The sequence below is a fragment of the Mastomys coucha genome, unplaced genomic scaffold (assembly GCF_008632895.1).
Source record: "Mastomys coucha isolate ucsf_1 unplaced genomic scaffold, UCSF_Mcou_1 pScaffold15, whole genome shotgun sequence".
NCBI classification, from domain to species: Eukaryota; Metazoa; Chordata; class Mammalia; order Rodentia; family Muridae; genus Mastomys; species Mastomys coucha.
Genome location: NW_022196897.1, coordinates 131,294,625 through 131,320,503, shown reverse-complemented (window position 1 = coordinate 131,320,503; position 25,879 = coordinate 131,294,625). Strand labels below are relative to the sequence as shown.

Genomic DNA, 25,879 nt, shown 5'->3' with positions numbered 1-25,879 from the left:
CTCCCCCGGCTCCTCCTATCTCAGTCAGGGCTGGGAAGGGAGCTCAGTGATAGTATGTGATGCTAATGTGTGAGGCTCTGGGTCCCATCACTCACCTGGAGTGACAGAGAATACAGCAGTTACAATACTTGGGAGGAGGAAAGGAAGCTGAGGCAGGAGGATTGCCATGAGTGGGAGCCTAGTCTGGGTTATATAGTGAGATCCAGGCCAGCTTTAGCTACAGTGTGATATACTGCCCCCATTTAAAAAAAATCAAATCAAAACAACAACAAACAAACAAACAAACAAACTAAAAACAGAAAAAGAAGAGGGATCTCTGCTGTGGATCAAATGAACTTGAAGCTCTCACTCAACCTAACACTGTCAGAAGACTGGTGCTAGAAACATACTCAGCAGTTCAGAACACACGCTGTTCTCCCAGAGGCTGGGGACACCAGCACCGACATCAGATGTCTCTCAAGTGCCTGTAAATCTGGTTTCAGAGATGCCAGCGCCCTCCTCTATCCTCTGTAGGCATGTGCACACATGGGACATAGACTTACACATAATTTTTTTTAAAAAATCCTTTTCAAAAAATGTCAGAGGAGGAATATTTAAAAAGATCTTCCTGGATTTCTGGAGAGTCCCTTATACTACTGGCTCCTCCTATGTCTGCAGACCCCAGACTCCATCTTGCAGAGAAGAGATGGGATGGCCCTGCCTCACATTACAGAAAGCCTTCCAGAGCTTTCTCAGGACCCTGTAGTGAAAAGCTCCTTTGGTTGGGTATGACAGGCCAGTCTTTATCCTGTACTGGTGAAGTATGGGAGTCCCCAGGGGATGAGCCTTGCTTGATTTAGGTCCTTCCTTGTAGGAGCAGAGATAGCTTGGGTGCCAGCAAGTGGACTGACTGCCTGGGAATGAGGTTGGGGGAGGGGTTTCTATAGAAACCCACTAGCACATCACAGGGAGAGGAATCCTACCCACACAGTAGGGCTGCCGTGGGGCAGCCTCAGAGGTCTTTACGTTCCTTTCTCTCCTGGCCCCATTTTCAGAAGAGTCAGGAATAGTTCTAAATTCCTAAAGAGAAAGAAACTGACAGGCTTCAAATGATGATAATAATAAAACTGCCAGTTAAATGTTAAAGCAGGAGTCGGGAGAGGCCTGGTAAAAGGCAGGAGCCTCCTGGTCTCTGGCTTCAGCAGCGGGGCAGGGAGGCCGGCTGACCTTTGCATGGAAATCAAGTTTCTGACATTACATAAGACAAAATTAGAGGTCTTACAGAATTACAATCACGTGTTGTGAACTGACGCGGCCCACAGAGCTTTAAGAAGCTAAAACTGACCAGAAAAGTCATGGACTTGCCCACTCTGTGTCTGGGTACAGAAGAAAATCCGGACACCGTGAGCATGCTCACAATCAACAGGAAACAAGATGGAGCAGCTCTGTGACAGTTCCCATAAGTCCTGAGGGCCCCATGCTCACTTCATTCCCCAAACCCCTCACCTCAGGTTTCCTGCTCAAACTCGTGTGATGGTCAGATAATCTGATAAAAGCACAATATGAGGGGTCCAATGGAGAAAGCCACGCTCCTTCATCAGGGGCAGGGGCAGCTCCTACCAATGGAGGACTGTGTCAAACAACTAGGTGACACAGGAAGAGAGCCACAACAGATCGAGGAAAAAGGCGTGTCTCAAAGCCTGAAACTGCAATCAACTGGGGCAGTCACTCACACACGCACGCACGCATGCATGCTCACTCGCTCACACGATGTTCGCTCATCGATGGTGATGGATGGGTTTTTGTGCATTTGAGAAGGCGTGTTGTGAGGGAGCATGAATACACATGCACATAAAAGCCAGGTGTCAACTTCAGGTGTTGTTCCTCTGGCACACTTACCTCATTTTTGTTTGTTTGTTTGTTTGTCTTTGAAACACAGACTTTTTCCCCACTGGAACCTGGAACCCCCAGAGATCTGTCTCTCTAAAACTCAGAGTACAAGTGCACACCACCATACCTGGCTTTTGTATGAGCTCTGAAGATTGAACTTCAATCCTCATGCTTGCATGCATACACTTTACTGACTATACCCCTAAACACCACAGTATCTACAAAGGCGGCCAACTAGAGACAGTGAGGACTTGGGGCTGCTTTTGTCTATTTCTTCCTTCCATAAACCCATACTGATTTTTTGTCGTGATACTTTATTTTTAATAAAGAGTGAAGCTATACTTCTCTAGTCAGTATGTGTAGCTCTAATCACCCCCCTTTGCCATTTTACTGCACCCAGTATTTTAAAATAGCCAAAGCCAAGCCAGCGGTTGGCACTGACAATCTTTACCTCTCCAATAGCAAACTCTAAAGAAGCCACTGGGCCACAAAGACCAGCTCTAGCCTGAGAGCATAATATAGACGCCCTCTCTGCCTCCCTCTTGGGTTCAGATGGATATCTGCAGTCCAGTCTGCCCTAAATGCTGCTTCAGGATCAAAGGAAGCTCATGTCTGGGTGAACAGATCAGGTACAAGCAGGGGAAACTGCATTTTAACAATATCTCTGTTTTTAAAAAACAGTAACTGAAACTTCATGAGCGGCACAGTCTCCTGTGAATGAATGACGCTCTCTCAGAGTACCAGAAAAAATGTCAGGTGCACTCTGTATCACTAGCCCTAAGATGAACAGCATTTTATCTTTAGTGGCCAGAATACTAGTTCTAATCTAAAACTGAGAGATTGAAAAATGCAGCAGTCTCTGGGAAGACCGAGAAATTCCACTTCCAAGACATACAGTGAAATTAACAGATACACACACACACACACACACACACACACACACACACACATATACAAAGAGAGACACAAAGTATGTGAATTTTCATAGCGTAGTTATCCACCAAAAGTGTACACAATTCAAATTTTCAACCACTGGAGAAAAATAGAATAGGACATTATCCATACAATATAATATTTAGCAATAAAGAGGAATAAAGTACAGGCACATGCTACTATATGGGTGCACTCTGAGAGTGAAAGAAGCTTGTCACAAAGTATCACGTGTTGTATGGAGTATCTCAAACAGGGAAGTTTAAGAGACAGAAAACAGATCTGTGGTTGACAGAGACTCCAAGTAGGAAGCAAGGGTAAGAGAGAAAATACTAAAAAGTTAGGCAGTGAGGATGGTTTCAAAACTCCATGAAAGTACTAAGCCACTAAACTGTGGCTCGTACCATATTGCAGTGACTGTTCTCTGTTATCACCTGGGAGATGGGCCTCTGGACATGCCTGTGGGGACTTTCTGGATTGGGTAAACTGAGGTGGAAAGACCCCCCGACTCTGGGTGGTACCATTCCCTTGGCTGGGATTCTGGACTAAATAAAAGAGAAAAGGTGAGATGAACACAGGCATTCGTTACAATTGCTTCTTGGTTGAATATGCAACATAGCCAGCTGCCTGCAGCTCCTCTGGCTATGACTTCCCCTCCATGACAGACGTGTGACCAGAAATAAACGCCTTCCAAAGTTGGCTCGGTCACAGGATTTTATCATAGCAACTGGAAAAATAATCAAGACACGTGTGTGTGTGTATGTGCGTGCGCACACGTGCAAATCTGCTTTCTATTTCTTGAACTTAACTGTTATTTATATCTCAGTAAAGTTTTGTTGAAGGGAAACTGTCCTGAACCATTTATCCTGCAAAATGATAAGATTTGGCACTGGTTGGTAATGCTGCTGAGACACTGAAAGTCAATTTCACAACTTATTCTCATCATTTTGCCATCATTTCAACTCCTAAATACCACCCAGCATTTGTCAGTTGTGCCACTAGTTCCTCAAGTAAACCATCAGGCTCTCCTGCCATAGGCTAAGGACACTGCTGAGCACCATTCAATATAGAGCTGAATCTTGAGAAGTTTGCAATATAACCACCATATGGGATCATATTTTTCTTCTTTTCATAGCAGCTGCCACCACAATTCTGAAAGGCTTGTAACAGCATGCTGATACAACACAGAGAGAATTATAGACACCCTCCATCTATTGATGTCTCAAAGCAGGCCTAGCACATCAGCCTGGCCCAGATATCTGGTTCTCCAAAGCCTCAGTTAGAGTCAGGCTGGTATGGGATCAACACTAAGAGCAGAAACCAGCTAGAGTTGGAAGGGGGGATCCTGGCAAGTCTGTGGGTCACTTTTTGATTAAGTGGCTGGTGTCAAAGATGTGAGGGATTAAAAAAAGTTTAGTGTCAAGCTGTCTACTTTCTCTGTTTGCTAGGTTCCTAGAATGCCCGTGGTGTCAAATTTACACGCTAGATAATAGACTCTGCAAGTCATGGCTAAGAGTGAGTTTGGGCAATTAGCTGCCTGGTGGGAGGGGCTGTCCATGAACCAGCCTTTGAACAAGTCACCCCCACCCAACGAACACACCCCACTATAAGGAAAATAGTCATAACAGTAAGTGCTGGTGTGACAGTTACATAAGATGGGTTCCCAGGAAGCTGTCAGCCAGATCTCAGCAAGCAGTAACCACAGGAGGGATGCCCAGTACCACTGTCTGAGGGAAAAGACTTGTGAGAGCCATGAGGATAAACTGCCAGTCTACAAGCCATTCTGATATCGGCATATACACAGCATGTTATATTTAACTAAGGAGTGTCAGAGCCTTGGGGAAAATGACACAGAAGGTATATTAGTTGAGAAAAGGTGGGAGCCCAGGAAGGAATTTATACAAATTTCTCTACAAGTCACAGAGGAAAGGATTCCCCGCCATGCTAAGGAAATGTGTTTCCCAGGAGTAGCATGAACATGTAGGAAGAGGTTGACAACAGGGCTGAAAAAGCCAACCAGACCCCAGTAGAGACTGAAGGTAGGTTTGTTTCATGTCCAGGAAGCTTCGCTGTGGTGATATTAATAAGGATCAATGCATGGGTGATGCTGAAAACCATGGGTTTACAAATAGAATCATCTCCCAAGGAGAGACTAAAAATCTGTGGATTTTGGTTGGTTGGTTGGTTTCTTTGTTTGTTTGATTGTTTGAAAATAATACTCCATACTTCAAGCACTGCTGTGACCAAGGGAAGTCTGACTCCTGTCAGTGAAAGTTACTGTGGTTAAAGAAGGGACTGAGAAGCAGTTACTCTGGGGAAAACCTAGCAGGTGCTGGGAGAATAATGCAATTTCCCAAGGCAGCAGATGCCCAAATGCAACAGGATCCAGTAACCGTCCATCAGATGGTAATTATAGCTGGACTGGGGAAGAGCAGCCCAGATAGAAAGGGGCAATTCAAAGGGTAACTGAATGCCAGCCAGTGACATCTTTCTGAGATCACGTACCAGGAAAGGGTGGGCCAACACTTAGCTCTGGGGGTGCGAGGTGGGGTTAGTAGATACACTGCCTCTTTTTTTCCTTGTAGAAGAACAAAAGGAGATGTAGAGAAAACAAACACAGATAATCCAAATGGAGGCATCTAAAGAAGTTTGTTCAGATTTCAGCAGACTGTCATTACAACCCGAAGAAGAAGAAAAAATAACATTGGAGCTGAACACTCTAAAAGCATGATTTCTCCTGATGGGGTTGAGCGCATACCTTCATTCTGTGACCACTATAAATCAGGGCAAAGACTATAATTAGAATAGACCATAAGAGCTCTTGTGAATAATAAACATAGTGGATTCCAAGGCAAATTTCTGGAGTTTAGCATTATAAATAATTGTTAACCACCACAAGAGGACGCTCAGGAAATAGCTGGTAATGAAGCACAGACACTCCAGGAACTCTACAGACACAGGTCCAGTCCTAGAGTGAGTCCCAGCTCTGACCATCCTTCCGTCTCCCTCATCTACCTCCACTAATTCTGTAAGCAGCAGGGCAGGTGTCTTTACAGAGGACCTGGGTTCAGTTCCCCAGCCTCCCAACTGTTTGTAACTCCAGCTCCAGGGGATCCAGCACTCTCTTCTGGCCTCTGAAGGTACTGCAAGCAGTACACAGACAGACATGCAGGCAAAACACCCAAATGCATGAAAGAAGTAAGTTAAATAAAAAATTGATATACTGTTAAATATACTGCAGCTTTCCCAAGAGCAGTGGCAGGAACAAAGTCAACTCAAAATCCCTCTAGGGTACAGGCAGGAAAGAAAAAAAATGCCTTCTGCACAGACCTCCAAAGTACGAGAAAGGCAACTTGCCCAATCTTTAATTAGTTTGTCTGCATAAAGAATTCAGGCAATGGAGTATGTCTCAGGATTACGGTGATCACAATGGTAAGCTATGGTGACCCATCTAAATGAAAGTTTCTGTGACAATAGCTCAGAACATAAATTCACATGCCAAGATGGCTCATTCAAGCTGGATGAGAATCATCCAAGCCTATTCTGTGGATTATGGCCTTGGCCAGGAAAAGCCTTCTCTCTTATCCATGAATTCCTATTGGTCGACTATAGGGATACTATTTGTGACTTTTAGAGGCCAACTTCTAGGTATAATGAAGATGAAGGCATTTAGGTGCTTTCCTGTGATCTGCTCTGGAGTGAGCTGTCTATTAATAGAAGCCACTAGGAAGGTGCATACCCAAATAAGACAGAAGCTCTATGGCCTCAGGGTGGGGAAGGCAGTACAAGGAGGAGAGGGAGAGCGCACATCGCCTTCCCATGCACTGATGAAACGGAATCACTGCTGCCTTGTGCCAGGTTCAAATTGGCAACCCACGGAGATGAAAGGCATTCTATCCCATTACTCATGCCTGGGGTGATCTGTACCCTTGAAGATTGGCTTCCTAGGTGAAAGCGAGGGACCAACGGCTTCTCAGAGATGCTCTAAGCAGGATAAAAGGCATGAAAAGCAAGAGACTGGAGAGAAAAGACACCAGCAAGGCATGGAAGCTGATACATGTGGCCAAGAGATGGGAGGCTTACAGGGATCTGGGAACTGTGTGAGAAACCTTGCTTATTCAGCCCTGCATGGTTCAGCCACAGGAGTTTTATCGCTCTTCTTGAACATGGGGGGGGGGTGCTAGGAATATATTGAAATTGCTCCCAAACAATCCTATTAGGCTCAACTAATCTCAGACAATTGTTTAAAGTGTTAAACACATCTAATATGTTTTTTTAAGAGAAAAAAAAAGCCTTCCACGTAAATCAGCACCTCGTTTTGAATATCTAGGTCCATTCTGTGAGGGGTTACAATGTTGCTGATCCTTTCCTTCCGTTTTCAACCCTGTTACTCCAGTGTGGTGTTGCTGCTGTGTGGTTTGTTTGTGGCAGTGCTGGGCATCAAACAGAAACCTTTCACACAAGTGCTCTTCCACCCGGCTGTGTCCCCAGCCCAGACATTATCCATTGGTCTTGAAACCCGTGCACCTCTTTGTTTTATGCAAAGCTGATGGTCTAACTGCAGGCAGTGTATGGGCTAAAAGCCACCGACCTACTTTTGTAATCCCTTACTAAATCTTAATCTTACTAAAGCCACATGTCAAGATTGGATGTGGTCAGTAATGGTAGAAGCATTTCTTAACCAGTCAGAATTCCCCAGCACCATAAATGCCCCAGCATTAGGTAGCAAGCAAACACCCACACCATTGTTTTTCTCAATAGCCTACTGAGGGCTTTTCTTCCTAGACCCCAGATTAAAACGCTCCATCTCCATTGTGCCTGTACATGGGCCAGGAGTCACACATCCTGACATGGTCAGGAAAAGGTTATTATATGTAAGCTATGATTTCAAATCATGCCAACCTGGCAAGTAATGCAAGGATCATTTTTTAATGAAACGAAATGTTTTCTCTGGCTTTCTCTCCACCTGGAGCTCCAGCTCATCTCAGGGTGGCCCAATTCCAAAGGTTCCCTGAGACAGGCAGAGAGGATGGACAGGGGTGTCTTGCATGCTTCAAACAACAGCTCTGAATGCCTCCCCTGTAGCTCCAATACTGCCACTCATTTTGTGAGAGTGCTGGCTGAAGTCACAGGAGCCCCACTATGCAAAAGGCCTTCCCTTGGCCCAGCCCTGTCTATGAGAAGGCATTTCAGCAAAAGGATCAGCATCTCTCACCTTTACTGGATCTGATACACAAGCTGCAAAGCATCCTGTGGTGAGATTATGCCCTTCTGCCTCCTGAGGGTCCTGCCCTCTCATCGAGAAGACCCAGATTGTCCAAGAATACATCATTGTTTCCAGGTGCTGAGTCGATGGGGATTTTGGTGCTCCTCGAGGGGTGGTTTGAAATGAGAAGCCCTATGTAAACTAAATTGGTCTATGGAGATCTGAGCACATGGAAGCTTCTGTAACAGTTCCACAGACTGATTCTATCTCTATCATAGATTCTATCTATGTCAGGTGTCTGCGAAACCTGACAGTAGCGCAACTGAACTTGGATTTTATCTATGTTTCTTAAGTCTCATTTTCCCAGGAATTAATGTTGTGAAAATTAGGAAATATTGAACATTTTTTAAAAACTATAAGGGAAAGGTCTCTCACTCATGGGAGGGGAGGAGTCGGGGAGGTGGGTAGGAAACTATCTTCAATATAATTGAATCTGCTTGTCACTTTTCATAATAAAAAGTTTTTTAAAAAACAAATTGCTGTTCGTCTTCAATAAACAAGAATTTGTAATTGTTAGGAAATAAGTATAAATTTTGTTATTTTACCAACTCAAGGATCAGGCCAGACTTGAAGAGGCCTCTGGGCTGGGTCTGCTCAGTCCCTGCCCCATGTGTGGCTGACCTGGGAGCTCGGTGTCTGTACCCTCCCTCCCTTGCTGAGGCGGAGGAGCTCCCTCATCCCTGAGGGGCAGCTCCAGGACTCAATGTTTCAAATGCTCACACTTTCACTTTCTTCTCTTAGCTTTAGGGAAAGAATCTTAGCCACTAAGATATTTTCTTTTAAAACTCACTTAAACTCATCGTACCCAGAACACTAGAAGCCTACATGTTGGTCAAGTTCACACAGTTATGTTTTCCATTTAAATTACAACAACAACCAAAACATGGCTTTGCCTTTCACACTCATAAACACTTTCACACAGGTTCCAACCCCTTTTCTTGTCTGGTCTCAATGGCACCCCCAGGTTATTTTTTTACCTCGAGGTAGGTAAAATGAACAAGCCTCATTTTGACTTTCGACAGACAAGTTTATATGTGCAAACATTTCTCTGTCAACTTTGTCCTAACAGCAAAAAGACCACTGGCTGACTTAAAAGCTAATGATCAATTAAAAGGAGAATTCTTCTTTTGAGGACGGGGAAGGAAGATAAAAATATTCGGGGGTTCAGATGGCTCTAGGCCACTCATTTGTTCAGGGACCAGCAACAACACACTAGGTGTCCCTGCTGTATCCTCTGAAGGAGGATGTGGCTACTGTTTTGGGCTTACTATGAAATAAGCACTTGAGGGCAAGGCTGCAGGAAGCCCTTGCAGGGCGCCGCCTGTAAGGGTATGAACGCCAGGTTCCCTGTAATTAAGAAGCAGCCTGCTTGGTGAAGACAGGGCTGCCACCCCATCTGCCAAGCCCGCGGGAGCTGGCACCGTGCCTCCCTGCCTGCCGCCCTGCTACCCACCTGATCCTTGGAGACCTCCTTTGATGGAGCGTTTATGCCAAGCTTTTCCAGAGGATAGACAATCTGTCGTCGCGGTCGCACGGGAACCAAGTAATGAAGGGCAGATGTCAGGGAGTGGGAGTAAGAGCTCTGGAGCTGAAAGACAACCATCTCTATTTTAGGGGAGAGAATGTCAGAGGCACAGCGCAGATGTCTGCGTGCTGCTTGACAAATACAAAACTCTTAACTCGGCCAAGTCAGAGAGGGGAGGAAAAAAAATCAGCAAATAAACAAACATACTCGTCAAGCAGAGGAATGAATTGCAGATAATGCCTCACACTAATGAAGATAATTATGAGGGTAATTACATTACTATCTCTGTGGGAATGACAGATAAACAAGTGGTTTGGTTTATGGGATTTTTCAGTACAAGTATTTCCCCCAGGAGAATATTCCTCTCCATAGCGATCATGAATCAGCTTGATTTGACCCCATTAAGCTCTGTTATCTGAGTCCTGTTAACCTCTGGCATAAGGCGCTTTAACACACATAGATGGGAGTGACATCCAGGGGGCAACCTAGCCCAGATGTGAAAGTGTCCACATAACTTTACTTGGGCTTTTTTTAAAAAATAAAATGAAGGTCTTGTGAAAGAACTGGGATGTGGGGAACAGGAGAAGAGGATCAAATGCTTTTGATTGGTAGTATGACTGAACTGTGAACTAGATTTATGCTTGTTGAAATAGATTATAAGTAATTTGTATAACACTACTATAAGTATTAATTTAATCTAGTTTTTAAAACTTGACAGAGAATGGTGACTGACATTTATGAAATCTTGGAAATAATAATAATAATAATAATAATAATAATAATAATAATAATAATAACAACAACAACAACAATAAAAGAACCTCAGGGCCAAGAAATCATTTCAACCTCAAGGGTAAAACTGTGGAAAGCCAAACTGGCAATGATGTATCTATTTGTTGAATTAAGGTCAGAGAGCAAAGAAGTCTAGCAGAACATCAGCTTATTTTAATAACTATAATGCTTGGCAGATGACTCATGTGCTGTTTTAAAAGTAGCCATGAACATTTTTTATGAGCTTCCAGAAACGCTTTCTAGAGTCCTTAACCACTGCATCTCACACAGACTTCACATCTTACTGAGAAGCAGAACCCAGGAAGCCCTGCCCAGGGTGCTATCTTTTTTTTTTTTTTTTTTTTTTTTTTTTTTTTTTTTTTTTTTTTTTTTTTTTAATCTGTGATTGTCTATGCAGGTACTTCTCAACCTTCCTAATGCTGCTCTTCTTTAAGACAGTTCCTCATGTTGTGGTGACCCCCAGCCATAAAATTATCTCATTGCTACTTCATAACTGTAATTTTGCTACTGTTGTGAGTCATAAGGTAAACATATGATAGATATGAAGGCTATTTGATATTTGAGCCCAAGGGGGCCACAAGCCACGGGTTGAGAACTTCTAGTCTATGTCCTGATGCAAGTCCTCTCACGGGGTTAGGAGACAGCCACACTACAGTGAGATATAAGCAGTTCAATTTCACTGCCAGAGGACTTGGAGCAGAATTTGGGAATTCTGACTCAAATGACTTAGGACATCTTCTTACTCTTGTTTTACATGGACATGAGTAAATCAACTGGCATGTGCTTACACACTGTCTAAGAAATACTTTGCTACATAAGAGGACCTGAAAAATTCCACTTAGGACCTTGTGGACACCAAGGAAAAAAACTGACAGGGTCAATCATAGCAGATCATGGGAAGGCTTGAGGTCATGACCAGAAACTGAAGGGACAATGTCTACTCAGCCTGGAAGTTGAAACCTATCACCTTGGGAGGACACACCAAGAGGACCAATATCATTGACCATGGGACCAGTTTTCAGAAAACCATCCCTTGGGAGACTGGCTTGAATAGACTTACTTGTGGAACAACCAGGAGACAGTAGGTAGAGGTGTCTCCCTATCGGCATCAGTGGCTCCTGAGGATACAGCTTGTGAAAGAAAAGGCAAACCCACAGCCTGCATGGTAAATGCACATTCAAGAGCAGTAAAGCAGGGTAGAGGAGGATGTGGAGCTGATGCACACTGGGCATCTATGATTGCATCACTATGGAATTGTACCAAGTACAAGGTAGAATTATGTAGGTATTCCCTATGGCAGAATTCTATCAGAACTCTACATCTCTGCCTTTCATCCATTCTTTTATGGAAATTGTCATAAATTTTATTTGGGATGTAGTATACAGCACACCAATTCTATAGGATGGAACTATCTTACTCTACTCATTTCTAGGAGGTTCTTTGTTTCAAAGGATATGATAGGATAGATCATTTTGGCACTGTGAGAAATGATATGCTGTTTGTGTCTCTTGCAGTGATTTTTTTCTACAGTTTTCTGTTGCCATTTTGTCAGTATGGAAAAAAAAAACACAGCAAATTCATCTAATTACATTTTTCTGGTCATTTCAGAAACTGGAAGCCTCTTGGCCATTCACCACAATGAAGCAAATGGCCTAATCAAATATGGCCAGTGGAGACTTGGATACACACTGCAGTGAGTCACCAGGAGAACAAATAAGATGCAGTACACAAAGGATGCCACCATGGATGCCCATGTGCCAGCCTCTTACCTTGCCTTCCCGGGTCTGTGAGTACACAGGATAGTAGAGACATGACTTATAGCCTAAGCGAAGAATCTCCTTTAGGAAAAACTTGGTGTAGTGTCGGAAAATAGGGTTCAGGGCAAAATGGTTCAAGCGCCCATGTTCTTCTTGCTGGTGGTGGCTGAAGTAGATAAAATCCTCAATGTTATAATGAGACCGTATGTACTCTATATCCTAGGGAAGAGGGAGAGAAGGGATGTTGTAAGGAAATTATATGCATAGGTGTTACAATGTACAGCTATTTTAAAGTCACTTAAGGTGGGGCTAAGCATAGCTTACTTGGCAAGATTCTTGTCACGAAAGCATAAGAACCTGGGTTGTTCCCCCCCCCCCCAATCCCATGCAAAAAAGCCTGGTGTGGTGATGTGTGCTTCAATCACAGGGCTGAGGAGATGGAGACAGGAGGACGCCTAGAGCTCTCTAGCCAGCCTGCCTAGCTTCTCAGAAAATAGCAGGCCAATGGAAGACTCTCTCTTAGAAAACAAGGTGAATTGTTCCTGAGAAATAACACCAAGGTTGTCCTTTGGCTTCTACACACATGTATATACGTATGTACCCACAAGGACAACCAGCAAGTAAACACACACACACACACACACACACACACACACACACACTTTTAAAAATTGCTTCAAGTGCAATAGTGAGAAATACATTTGTTTCTTCCATTATTCATCATCTTCTCTTTAATTCTGTTTTCAGTGCTAGGGGTTGAACTGAGAGTCTTGAGCGTGTTTGGCAAGTGCTCTACCTCTGAGCTACATCCATAGCCCTTGGTTATTGAGACAGGGTCTCCTGGGTAGCTTAGGTTCATTAGAACTCACCACATAACCAAGGCTAGCCTTCTGGAGCTGGAATTACAGGTATATGCACACCGCCATACTTGGCTTACAAATTCCTCTAAAGCAGAAAGCAAGTGCTTGTTCTGGTGATATGGCTGTGGAAGATGGCTGTGGTGGTTTGAAAGAAAATGGCCCCCAAAGCCCCATGGGGAGTGGCTTTTGTTGAAGGAGCTAGGGAGCGGGCTCTGAGTTCTCATAAAGCTCAAGCCAGTTCACTTCCTGTTGCCTGCTGATCCTGATGTAGAACTCTCAGCTCCTTCTCCAGCACCATGTCAGTCTGCCTGCCTGCCACCATGCTTCCCGCCATAATGACAAAGGACTAAACCTCTGAAACTGTAAGCCAGCCCCGGTTAAACGTTTTCCTTTATAAGAGATGACATAGTCATGGTGTCCCTTCAGGGCAATAAGACCCTAAGACAATGGCTACGCGGATTTGTTCCTTATACCTTTAGATGCTGTCACCATGGCGAGCCTTGTGTGCCTGGCCAGGTGCCGCAGAGCAGAGCAGTCCCAGAACATTGCTGGGCACCAGGAACACCAGTGAGCCAGCACAAGTGACTGGGCACAGGTGATTCTCGAGTCAGTCAGTAGACAGACTCACTGGTGTCCTGGGTTGTTACTGCTAGTATAGAAATGTTCCATTTCAGAGTCATACCTCTTAGCACAGGACTGGGCTGTGAAAAAAAAAAACAAAAACCAAAAAGCCCAAGCAGAGCATTCGTGTTCTTGTGATGGTAACAGGTTTACGCACTGGGAGGTAATTTAAGGGATTCCTGAGTGTTCACATGGAGAGGGAAATCCTGGGTACACTGCTCCTGTTTCAGGGGCCTTTTATATCCTCCCACTATGGTGGAATCAGGGTTCAAGCATGCTGTGTCCTGCTGCAGCCTGGCCTCCTTCGCCTCTCTGCTGCTATTGAGAGCAGAGAAGGAAGGCAGATAATCCAAAGTGAATTCTTGATGACAGGAAAATTAAAATTTTGACAAATATGGCCTGTAAGACTCTACTGTAAACCCACTGATGGAAACACACTTTCAAGAGCAGAGAGTGCAGCGAGCTCATAACAGTTATCATTTTACTCTCTTCCCAAATCCCTTAACTTAACCAGAACATTTTCTAAAGAATAATGGGTGGAAGAGAGGCCAGATGTAAGGCAGTGTTACCTTGAAAGGAAACTGTACGGCTTGGTTAAACCTTTACCACCTTGGTCCACACTACGGTCCCTGCCTGCCTGCTGCTACTACATCCAAGTATAGAAGAGGAAGTCAAAGAATGGCTGCTCGCCTCCCAACAGGACGGGTGGGGAGCCCTGCCAGCAGTGGCAGAGAAGAAGTAGAGAAGGACAGCCTGCTGGCCACCCACGATGGCTATTTAATCTTTCATTCATGACACAGACAGCCTTTGTGAGGACAGCAAGGTGACAACTAGAGAGGAGAAATGCATGGCTTGCTACAGTGAGGAAAGGGGTAATCAGGAAGACAGGGGAGACATTTAAAAACTCAATATAATGCCCCCACAGGTTCCCAAGAGAAGTTTTGCTTATCATGTAATTGGATATACAGAAGAAACTGTAAGTGAACAAGGGAAAAACTTGGAAGTTAAATCTAGGAACTCTGAGATACAGGTTTCAATAAAATCCCGGCCAGGGACTAAATTAGAGAGTCAGAAAACTAATGTTAAGGAAATAGCTCCAAGTGATGAGCAAGAAATACATCGATCAGTCCGCCTACCTGATATTCCCACTAGCAAGAGTCAATGAAGGATCAATTCAAAAATATCCTGAACCCACCTAAGTGACTAAAGAAAATTGAGGGAGAGAAATGATTGGTAGAAGAATCTTCCCCCAGAGACATAAAGTATTTCTAGATAAAACCTCAGGACTTCTACGTTGAGCAAGCAAAAAACAACCCTCTAACACCAAAGCAAAACACCCCTCCAAAAGCAAAACAAATGCACCAAAACTTTCGAAAAGACTCAAGAAAGACCAAACCAATCCACTTATATTTGCAGAGGACTGGCGATGTGTTTGTCCTCCAGCTGTATTTAATCAGTGGTACTGAATACTCGGGACAGTGACAGTTCACACGAGCATTCTGAGGGTAAATACCTTGAGAATTTTACACATTGTCAAATGGGTATCCAATATGAGGACAAGGTGGGTAGATTCAGATATACCATCTTCCAAAAGCAGCAACTCATTGAGTCAAACAGAGAAATAAATGCAAAGAGCAGATGGATAAGCCCTTATAGATATCACAGTAAAGTCCAAAAGCCCATCAAGAAAATTTTAATACCTATCCACCAAAGAAACCATCAATGATCAAAAAGCAGAAGACCTCCTTAACTTGGTATCTCCTTGACATCTACAGATAACGTGTTAAATGAAGAAAAATATTGAATTATACCATTACAATATAGACAACTAAAAAAGTAGCCTTCATCAGCACTGCCATTTAATGCTGGTCTATTCATGCAATAAAATTGAGAAAAAAAAAAGAAAAGAAAAGAAAAAAAATCAGGCAAAAAGCCAGGCATAGCGGTCACAGCTGTAATCTCAGCACTTGGGCGGGGAGTTCAAGTTCATGCCTGGCTACATAGCAAGCTTAAGGCTGGCATTAGGCTTCAGGAGATGGGGAGAGTGATGGGAGTAGAACAGTCACCATGGTTTCCTACAAAGTCCCCCCAAGCCCTCTCTCTGGTAGGCACAGTACACACCCCTTTCCTTTGAGTCTGATCATGGCCTCTAACTTCTCTCAGCAATGGAATGGCTTGAAAGTGATATTGTGGCTGGGGCCTGGGGGGAGATCAATTTTTAAATTCTCAGAGTGAAAAACAGACTTTAGAAGGCTAATTGGATACAAGATCAAAATAAAAAAATTCATTATCTTCCTATATTTTAAAATAAACATTTATAAGGTACAACAAGAGGCATCTATGTACGTTAATTATCAAGAAAAATACTACAAACTACATAGAAAAAATCATAAATGTCCTAGAGTATATTGGAAAAGGGTCACAGCAGGGGACAGATGGCATGTTCAAATTAAGATAATTGGAGGTAGGCTCAACAAAGGGAGTATTTACAGAGATGGGAAGGTGTGGGAGATTAGCAGGGACGGTGAGAGAGCAACTGAAAGCTATTAGTGGCCTCAGTGGGTGGAGTAGGGGGGAAGACTGGTCACAGCAATCCACAAAGAGAACATCCCAGAGACAAGGCCAGTGGGCTTGGTGTGGTCTCAGCCTGATGTAGACACCATGGCCTCACTGTCCTCCCTCTTCCTGTCAAGGCCTCTCTTTGGTCAAACCCATCAGAAGGCCAAAGGGCAAAGGCATGCATTGCTGTCAGTTCAGTCGAGCTCCCAGGAACCAAGTAAGAGGGAGGAAGGTAGCCAGTAGGCTTGCAGGGCAGGTAAGGGTCTGACTGCATTAATTCACTTTTATTACTGTTAAAAAGTAAATAAAACTACCCAAGGTTCATGTGTGTGTGTGTGTGTGTAAATACATATACATGCATGCATACATACAAATACATACATGCATACATACATATGTACATACATACATAAAGAAATTTATTTAGTCCAGTGTTTTGGAGACCGGAAGTGCACCGTGTTGGTCTGAGCTCTGGTAAAGTTATCTAGGCAGAGTACATGATGGCGTAAACATGTACGAGAAAGAGAGAGAGGGAGGGAGAGAGAGAGAGGGGGAGAGAGAGAGAGAGAGAGGGAGAGAGGGAGAGAGAGACAGAGAGAGAGAGAGAGAGAGAGAGGGAGGGAGAGAGAGAGAGAAGGAGGGAGAGAGAGAGAGAGAGAGAGAGAGAGGGAGAGAGAGAGAGAGAGAAGGAGGGAGAGAGAGAGGAGAGAAGAGAGAGAGTCTTCAATAAGATGGAAAAGGAGAGAAGGGGCAATCTCACTCTTTATATAACACTTCACTTTTCTGTAACTCACTGGGACCCCCAAGAATGACTTGATCTCTTTCACAGGCAGTACTCCAATGACCCATCAACTTCCCATAACACAATCACACTGGGAAAAGCATCCAAGCATGGATCTCCAGGGGACATACTTAAATTGTCTCCCAATAGTACCACTGACCCAAAAGCACGTATGAAAAAAGAATGGCCAAAGAACCTGGACTCAAACAACACAGAAAGCTAGATTGCTGAGAGGAAAATAAATGTTATAACAATCCACACAGGCATAGATATTTCATGATAAGTATTAGAAAGTTTACCCAAAGGGAGACATGTCCAAGAAAATTTGGAAAAGTGAGGCAATGAATGCTGACCGTGGTGATGGACTTGTAGTCCCAGTACCTGGGAGTTGGAGGTCAAAGGATCAAGAGTTCAAGATCACATTTGATTACATCACAAGATAGCAAATACATGAGCTGTATGAGACCCTATCCCAAGAAAACAAAGCCAAAGACTATCAATGAAAGAAGCCTCTGTTGTTAGATAGCAAACATGTGGTGGGGGCTGGAGAGGTGACTCAGTGGTTAAGAGCACTGGCTGCTCTTCCAGAGGACCTGAGCTCAACAGCCCACACCCGCATGGTAGTTCATTGCTGTAATTCTAGTCCCAAGGATCTGATACCCTCTTCTGACCTCAGAGGGCACCAGGCATATATGTGGTACTCAGACCTACATGCAGGCAAAACACTTTCATATATATATATGTGTGTGTGTGCTTTGTTTGTTTGTTTGTTTGTTTTTAATGACAGGGTAACACTATGTAGCTCTGGCTGTCCTGAAATCCCTATGTAGACTAGGCTGGACTTAAACTCAGAGGTTTACCTGCTTTTGTCTCCCAAGTGCTGGGATTATAGGCATGTGCCACTACACCCAGAAATTACAAATATTTTTAACTTAAAAAGACAGACAGAGACAGAGAAACGCACACACACACACAGAGAGAGAGAGAGACAGACAGAGCGACAGAGAGAGAGAGAGTCTAGAAAGGGTACCAAGGAGAAGACAAGACATGCTGGTGACCATGTATTTCAGGGAAAGGTTCATAACACTTCGAAGAAGCGCTACGTGCCAGCTGATTCATAATATAAAAAGTTACAATCAACCAAGCTAATGGCCACTTCAGAACTTACCATTTCTTTTCTGATCACTGCAATGCCAACTATTTGATCTGCAACTTCTGCTACAAACACCTGCAGTTCTGTCCCATCCTGCAAAGGTAAGAGTGAGTTTCACTAAGACCCCAGAAAGCATCGCTACTGAGGTCTCTGAAATCAGTCACTAGTGCTGTGAACTTACCAGCCACGGCTGCAGTAACCACGGTAACACACACATTCAACAGTCATTCAAAAGTCTGATAGTCAGATTTGTGGAGCTCATTTTATTTGTGTGAATGTTTTGACTCTGTGTATTCTGTGTGCCGTGTGCCTGCCTGGTGCCTTGGAGGTGAGAAGAGGGTGTTGTGTGTTCTGGGACTGGAGCGACCGATGGTTGGGAGCCACCATGTGGATGCTGGGGACTGAGCCCAGTCCTCTGGAAGAGCAACAAGTCTCCAGCTCCCTCACTTTTGTCTAAGAGAACACTCCCTTCAAACTCTTTAGACCAGCCTTGGAAGGGAGAACCTGAGAGCACAATGAGAGGGCAGGGGTTGGGGGGTGGGAAGAGGCTACCAAGATAAGAGACTGAGAAAGGCCAAAGCACAATGGGGGAGATGGAGGACGTTTATTTTAATTTTATATCCTGATAATAATATTCCTTCCTGGTGTCATCACGTTAGGTGTCTGGTGTCTCCCTGGTAACTTAATATTAACTTTAAAACATTTGCTTTATTTTATTTTTAAACGGCCATTATCCCTTATTTTTCCAAATGACCTCAACAGCAGAATGAAGAAATAGTTGATCTATTCATGTGGTGAAATAATTCTGTCATAATACAGACAAATCTCACAAACCTATTGCTGAGAAAAGGAACTCTATATCAGGGAAGAAAATTGGTATGACTTTCCTTACATAAAGTCCAAAAGTAGGCATAACTATTTCTGATTTTTGAAAGCAAAGGCATACTAACCTGGGAGAGTTGGTGAATGGGGGTGTGAGGGACCAGTGACCAGCAGGGGCCTGTCTCTTTTAACTGGCAAATTCTACTTACATAGTAGTAAATTGTAATTTACTACTGTGAATTCCAAAACTTACTAAACTGTTTCTTGGTCATAGTTTGATAAAAATGTTTCAAAATAAAGCATATTAGAGAAGTTACAGTTTCTCCAACCTTTTGGCTAACTGCACATCTGGCTAAGTCAACTGGCAATGTCCTTAAGGCCCCTGTGTTAGCATGCAGACTGACATGGGCCTCAGTGTTAGCATGTGGACTGACATGGGCCTCAGTGTTAGCATGTGGACTGACATGGGCCTCAGTGTTAGCATGTGGACTGACACTGGCCTCTGTGTTAGCATGTGGACTGACACTGGCCTCTGTGTTAGCATGTGGACTGGCATGGGCCTGATACTTTCCACAGCTCATATTTAGGTTATTATGCTAGAGAGGACCAAATGTTGACCACAGAGGATCACCTTTTACGTAGTCCTTGAAACCTCAAGCCAGCTCAACAGAAGGTCCTGGCTAGGTTCACCACCTAACATAATTAAAATGGAGCTCCATTAACCTAAGTCTGGTACTCATTGCTACTCGGGTAGACATCAGATACCATGGATTCCTGAACTATCCTTCCCTGATGATAGTCAGATATGCCAACTTCTCACCTTACTGCTGCTGCTCCACCCCCCACACCCTCAGAGATTCTCCAAGGATGTTCAATGACGCTCCAAGGCTGAATCTTTGTGCATCACAATGGTCTCATGCAACCACAAAGTCACAGCAGGAGCTAGCAGTACTTACAGAGTCTCTGCCAGCCTCATTGTACAGAGTTAAATCATCCAGTATCTTTGTACTCAGCAGGAGGGTGCTGACTAGATTTTCAACACCAGGAGTATCCAGAAACCTGGCTAATCTTATCGTAATGGACCTGGACAAGAACAGAAATAGGTTTCTTGGTTTCAGTACTAAACTAATATCACACTTGTATAAGATAATATCTGGCAATGCATATTTATGTAACCTTAAGGCAACTGGTTCAACTCCCTTCATTCTAAAGAACCTAGAAAATATACAAAAAAGTACAAAGAATATGATAACAATCACTGATAGGATGAACCAACCATAACACAAAGTTACATATAAGTATACATAATCTAAATACATACAATACAATGCATACAATTTAAAATGCTTAGCACAATTTATTTCCCATTTCATCCAGAGAACTAAAAATCCCTCTCCCACATTTTTAAATTCTAAAATGTGATTATATCATTCCCCTGTCTCCTTTCCCCCCTCTCATCCATTCTATCTACCTCTATGCATATACGTACTTACTCCTTCTCAAATCAATGACCTCTTCTTTGTTGTTATTACATACATGTATAAATGCATTGATATATGCATATAGCATGCTGAGTCCATTCAGTGTTGTTTGTATGTGTGTATCATTTCAGGGATGGCCACTTGAAGTTAAGATAAACAATAGGGGGCTCATCCCTGGGAGAAGCTAACCCCCTCTTCTTAGGCATCGTTAGTCACCTGTAGTTTTTTGTCTAGAGGTGGGACCCCCTCGGGTCTTGTTTCAGCAGCCATACGGCTGAGGTCCATGGAATAGCTTGCCTGTCATTTCTAGGAAACGTACTCACAGCAGGCTTTCGGGTCCTCTGGTTCTCACAATCTCTCCCAATTTTTTCTAAAATAGCAATATCTATTTTTTATATATTTAATATAAAAATATATAAATTTTTTATATATTTATATATAAAAATATATATTCAACAGAATATATATTTTTATACCAATCATAAAAATGGTAGACATGTTATTAAATGAATACAAATAAAGTCTTTTTGTTTGTTTTGTTTTTAGTAGAGCTTTAAAATCTTGGCTCTCACTATTGTATAAACCCAAAATAAGAACAACTTTTAGACATTGGAATTCATTGTAATAAGGCTGTACTTCAATGACCCTCACATCACCAAAGGAATTTACCTCCATAGTTGTTAAGCTGAGAGTTGACAGTTCTGCTGGGCCAAGGAATGAATTGTAGGCACGATTTTGGATACAGACTTCCTGCTATGGTCAAAACTATTTGACTGGAGTGATTGTCATCATTCTCAGCCCACAGAGAACAGGTTACATTCATTTAGGAAATGGTGTGTGTATTAAGATAGTCTATCCATGAAGTCATTCACCAACTGTTTCAATGAACAATGGTTCTACTTGGAGAGTGGCACAGACATTAGGTGAGGGTAAGATTCTGGTTCATTGGCTGTGATGATTTTGAAAAGCATTCATCTTAGAAAAAGAATAACTTATAAAGTTCTCTTCTTCAAAATTGATATAGTAATTATAAATATCAAGCAAAGCATTCAGTCTCGCTCTTTGTTGCTGTCTTACAAGCCATCTCTCAAATTAATTGTCTACATTTCTTTTGGCTGTATAAATACCTCTGAAATATGTAAGCTGTTCTGAAAACTATAGTATAGTGTAAAAACATCAAATAAACAATCCTACTAATAGAGAGGCTGAGATGAGAGAAGCATGATTTCAAGACCATTATGTGGTACACAGCAAGACACTGTCACGTACAAACAAGCAGAAAGTGTATATGGATTGTAGAATATTTGGACCTATTTCTCCAATTACCAAGTTAGAGAGACCACTGGATGACAGTCAACAAATTCCTAATTCCTCATATTTTTGACTTTCAATTGATTAAGATATACTGGGAATATTAATTTTCATATTAAGAGATATTAAGGAAAAGTAATTGTTACTTCCTGTTATTTTTGTTGTAAGAGGTGGAATTATGTTTGTTTGTGTTTGTTGAAAGATTACTTTCTTGCTTCTTCTAGGGTGTAGTTTCATTCCTCGTGTTGGCATTTTCCATCTCTTATCCTTTGTAGGGCTGATTTGTGGAAAGATATTGTGTAAATTTCGTTTTGTCATGGAATATCTTGCTTTCTCCATCTATGGTAATTGAGAGTTTTGCTGAGTATAGTAGCCTGGGCTGGCATTTGTGTTCTCTTAGGGTCTGTATGACATCTGTCCAGGATCTTCTAGCTTTCATAGTCTCTGGTGAGAAGTCTGGTGTAATTCTGATAGGCCTGCCTTTATATGTTACTTGACCTTTTTCACTTACTGCTTTTAAAATTCTTTGTTTAGTGCATTTGGTGTTTTGATTATTATGTGTTGGGAGGAATTTCTTTTCTTATCTAGTCTATTTGGAGTCCTGTAGGCTTCTTGTATGTTCATGGGCATTTCTTTCTTTAGGTTAGGGAAGTTTTGTTCTATAATTTTGTTGAAGATATTTATTGTCCTTTAAGTTGGAAATCTTCACTCTCTTCTATACCTATTATCCTTAGGTTTGATCTTCCCATTGTGTCCTAGATTTCCTAGATATTTTGGGTTAGGAGCCTTCTGCATTTTGCATTTTCTTTGACTATTGTATCAATGTTTTCTATGGTATCTTCTACCCCTGAGATTCTCTCTTCTATCTGTTGTATTCTGTTGGTGATGCTTGCATCTATGACTCCTGATCTCTTTCCTAGGTTTTCTAACTCCAGGGTTGTCTCCCTTTGTGATATATTTATTGTTTCTATTTCCATTTTTAGATCCTGGATGGTTTTGTATGTATGTTTGTCTGATTGTGTTTTCCTATAATTGTTTAAGGGATTTTTATGTTTCCTCTTTAAGGACTTCTAGCTGTTTACCTGTGTTCTCCTGTATTTCTTTGAGAGAGTTATTTATGTCCTTCTTAAAGTCCTCTATCATAACCATGAGAAGTGATTTTAGATCTGAATCTTGCTTTTTTAGTGTGATGGTTGTATCCAGGACTTGCTATGGTGGGAGAATTGGGTTCTGATGATACCAAGTAGCCTTGGTTTCTGTTGCTTATGTTCTTATGCTTGCCTCCAGCCATCTGGTTATCTCTAGTGCTACCAGCCCTGGCTATATCTGACTGGAGCCTGTGATCCTTCCTGTGATCCTGGCTGTATCAGAACTCCTCAGAGTCAAGCTGTCTCTATGATCCTGTGATTCTGAGATCCTGAGTGTGTCAGAGCTCCTGGGAGTCAAGCTGTCTCTGGGACCCTGAGATCCTGGTGTGACCACAGTGTGATCCTGGTGTGATCACAGCTCCTAGGAACCTGGGTTCCTGGGTATGTGAGAGCACCTGGGAGTGAAGCTTCCTCTGGGTGGTTTGGGACTGGCTGTGGAGACCCAAGGTCTGCTCAGGGCATTGGCCCAGACACACCAGAAGGAACCTTTACCACTGGTCTGATGGAACTCCTGTGTGCCTGGGGTCCCACTGGTCCCAGTTATTCCCGTTGTTAGGACAGATGTGTCCACCTCATCTCTGATCCTATGATCCTGGGCATGTTAGAGTGCCTGGGAGTGGAGCTTCCTCCTCTCCCAAAATTTTAAAAATATTTTATATTAAAAAATTTTAATCACTGGGGTTGGCCTCATGTGCATGTCCCTATAGAGCAACCCAGAGCTGCATGTTGTAAAAGGCCTCACCATTAGAGTTTAATTCACCATTTTAGAACTCTTAAAAGTTTCATCTGAGGCTGGAGGGATGGCTTAGTGCTTAAGAGCACTGACTTACTCTTCCAGAGGTCCTGATTCAATTCCCAGCAACCACATGGGGGCTCACAACCATCTGTAATGAGATCTGATGCCCTTTTCTGGTGTGTCTGAAGACAGCTACAGTGTACTCATATAAATAAAATAAATTAATCTTTATTTTAAAAGAAGTTTCATCTGTAATTTTGTGTTTGTAATTTTGTGTCTCTAGGTGAAGTCTAGTGAGACAAAAGAGCATGTCTGGGGGTTCAGAGCCATGTCTCATACTTGATTCCCACTTCCTTCTATCTGTTCATGAGTCTTCTACCTGTTTCCTAACTCACCACCCCATCCCCCCCTCTGTAAATAGTGACAACTGGATTCTACCTTGGACACTGGTTGAAGAATCATATGAAGAGTGCTGCAAAGATGGGGTTAAAACCAAACCATCATGCACCTGAAGTGACGACTGAGACGCAGGTGTAGAGAAAGCTAAGGATCAGGGATATGATTTGTGGCATCTCTGGTCATAGCAATGGGGTGACTGCACCCTCGGTAAGTAGAGCCATGATGCACACCGCTGGTGACTTTGTGAGCTTTGCCCATGCTGCTCACAAGTTTTCAGTACATCTGGGATAGAGGCTTCAAGCCCTTTCAGGATGAATGTGCCAAGGGTAGGAGCAGTCATCCCACAGAAGGGGAACTAGCTTCGCCACATCAAGCCAGAGTTCCATATTTCCATTTTGTAATGGGTCCCGTGTGTTATATAGCTGGCCTGACACCACATTCTCTCTACTCATCAGGGTTTCGTTACTAAATAGAACAAGGTTATTCCTCTTAATAACAAATGATTCTAACCTATTTAACTCCTGATTGGTCAATATCTGTGCTTAAATTGTAATGCATGGTTACACATTATAAACAAAATGGTTTATTTGCAAAGATATATATGTGTAAAATTAACTGGTTAAAAACCTGATCAGTTAATATCACCTCAATAACAATTTTAAGTAATCTTTAAGACAAAGATGAGAACTTGGATCTGATATGGACAGATTGCATCAAAATCTAGTTCTGATAGAGACATAAATGTTAAAAACAAAGACCAAATGTATTAGGGGAATAGAAGAAATGAAAAAAAAATGTCCTACAAAATGTCCATAGCACCTTCGTCACAATACTCCCAAAGTAGAAAATGACCCAAACGTGGCATATGCATACAGTGGAATACTATTCAGCCATGAAAGGAAATGATGTGACAAGGCATGTCACATGTGAGAAGAGCCATGTGTAAAACACCACAATTATGTCATTATGTTTCTATGAAACATCCAGAATAGGCATGTTTACAGAGATAGAAAGGAAACTGTTCATCTGGGGACAAGGGTAGGCTTAGGAGTGACAAGAAATGGTTTTGATGAATGTGCATCATATATATATATATATATATATATAACCACTGAATTATAGAATTAAGTAGAAATATTGTTATATTATATGTATTATGAGGCCTATGTGCATACATGCATAAAATATCAGAGAAAGTTGAAAGGGAGAAGACAGGAATGGCAATGGCAACTAACAGTCAAACAAACTGATGTGGTTAATTATCAGATGAATTAGAGTTTAAGGCTGAAGTTGCTGTGAGAAAAAAGAAGCTTTATTTGATAAAGTAAGATCTCATCATAAAGAATACTTTAACTGCCATAAACCTTCAAAGTTAGTAGAAGTGAGGTCACACTGGTTTGTTTCTTCCTTTGACCGGCGAATAACTAAATTGTTGCATTTCACAGTGACCCATTGACATGGCATTCTCGGCTTAGACTGCACTAGAAGAAATATATGTGAAATACTGGAACTGTTTCTCTCTTGGTCTCTGTTTAATGTTGAAAGGGTGAGCTAATAGGAGGCAATTTCAACTTCACTCCCTCACACTCCCCCACTCCCAGACTGTCCATTTCAAAGGTGCAGTTTGCGTTGCAACGTCAGACTGAGTGCCGAAATATTGGGGTCAGTGCGCTCTTGACATTCATCCATGTGGAGGCATATTTGTGCCTGGCATTTGGGAGCCCTTTGTGCCATTAGCATTATTGAGACTCCCTATAATCTCAGCCTACTAGAAACCAGTCTGGGATGGACACGATGAGGCTTCTGTGCTATTGCTGGGATTGGGAGAAATAAAACATGCAGATTAAGTGGAACCAAAAAAAAAAAAAA

The 25,879-nt window shown here is 42.6% G+C and overlaps 1 protein-coding gene across 7 annotated transcripts in view; it reads right to left on the bottom strand.

Annotated features, from left to right (window-relative positions):
- Cfap61 (cilia and flagella associated protein 61) overlaps positions 1–25,879 on the bottom strand; it is a 294,575-nt gene that overhangs the window by 159,139 nt on the left and 109,557 nt on the right. For 6 of the 7 annotated variants that reach the window (XM_031372122.1, XM_031372126.1, XM_031372127.1 and 3 more), the window contains 4 exons: positions 19,892–20,018; positions 18,129–18,206; positions 12,152–12,358; positions 9,519–9,653 (listed from right to left, as the gene is read on the bottom strand). In XM_031372122.1, coding sequence (XP_031227982.1) covers positions 9,519–9,653; positions 12,152–12,358; positions 18,129–18,206; positions 19,892–20,018 — 547 coding nt within the window. The remainder of the gene's footprint in view (positions 1–9,518; positions 9,654–12,151; positions 12,359–18,128; positions 18,207–19,891; positions 20,019–25,879) is intronic. The other variant, XM_031372125.1, reaches the window with a different exon arrangement.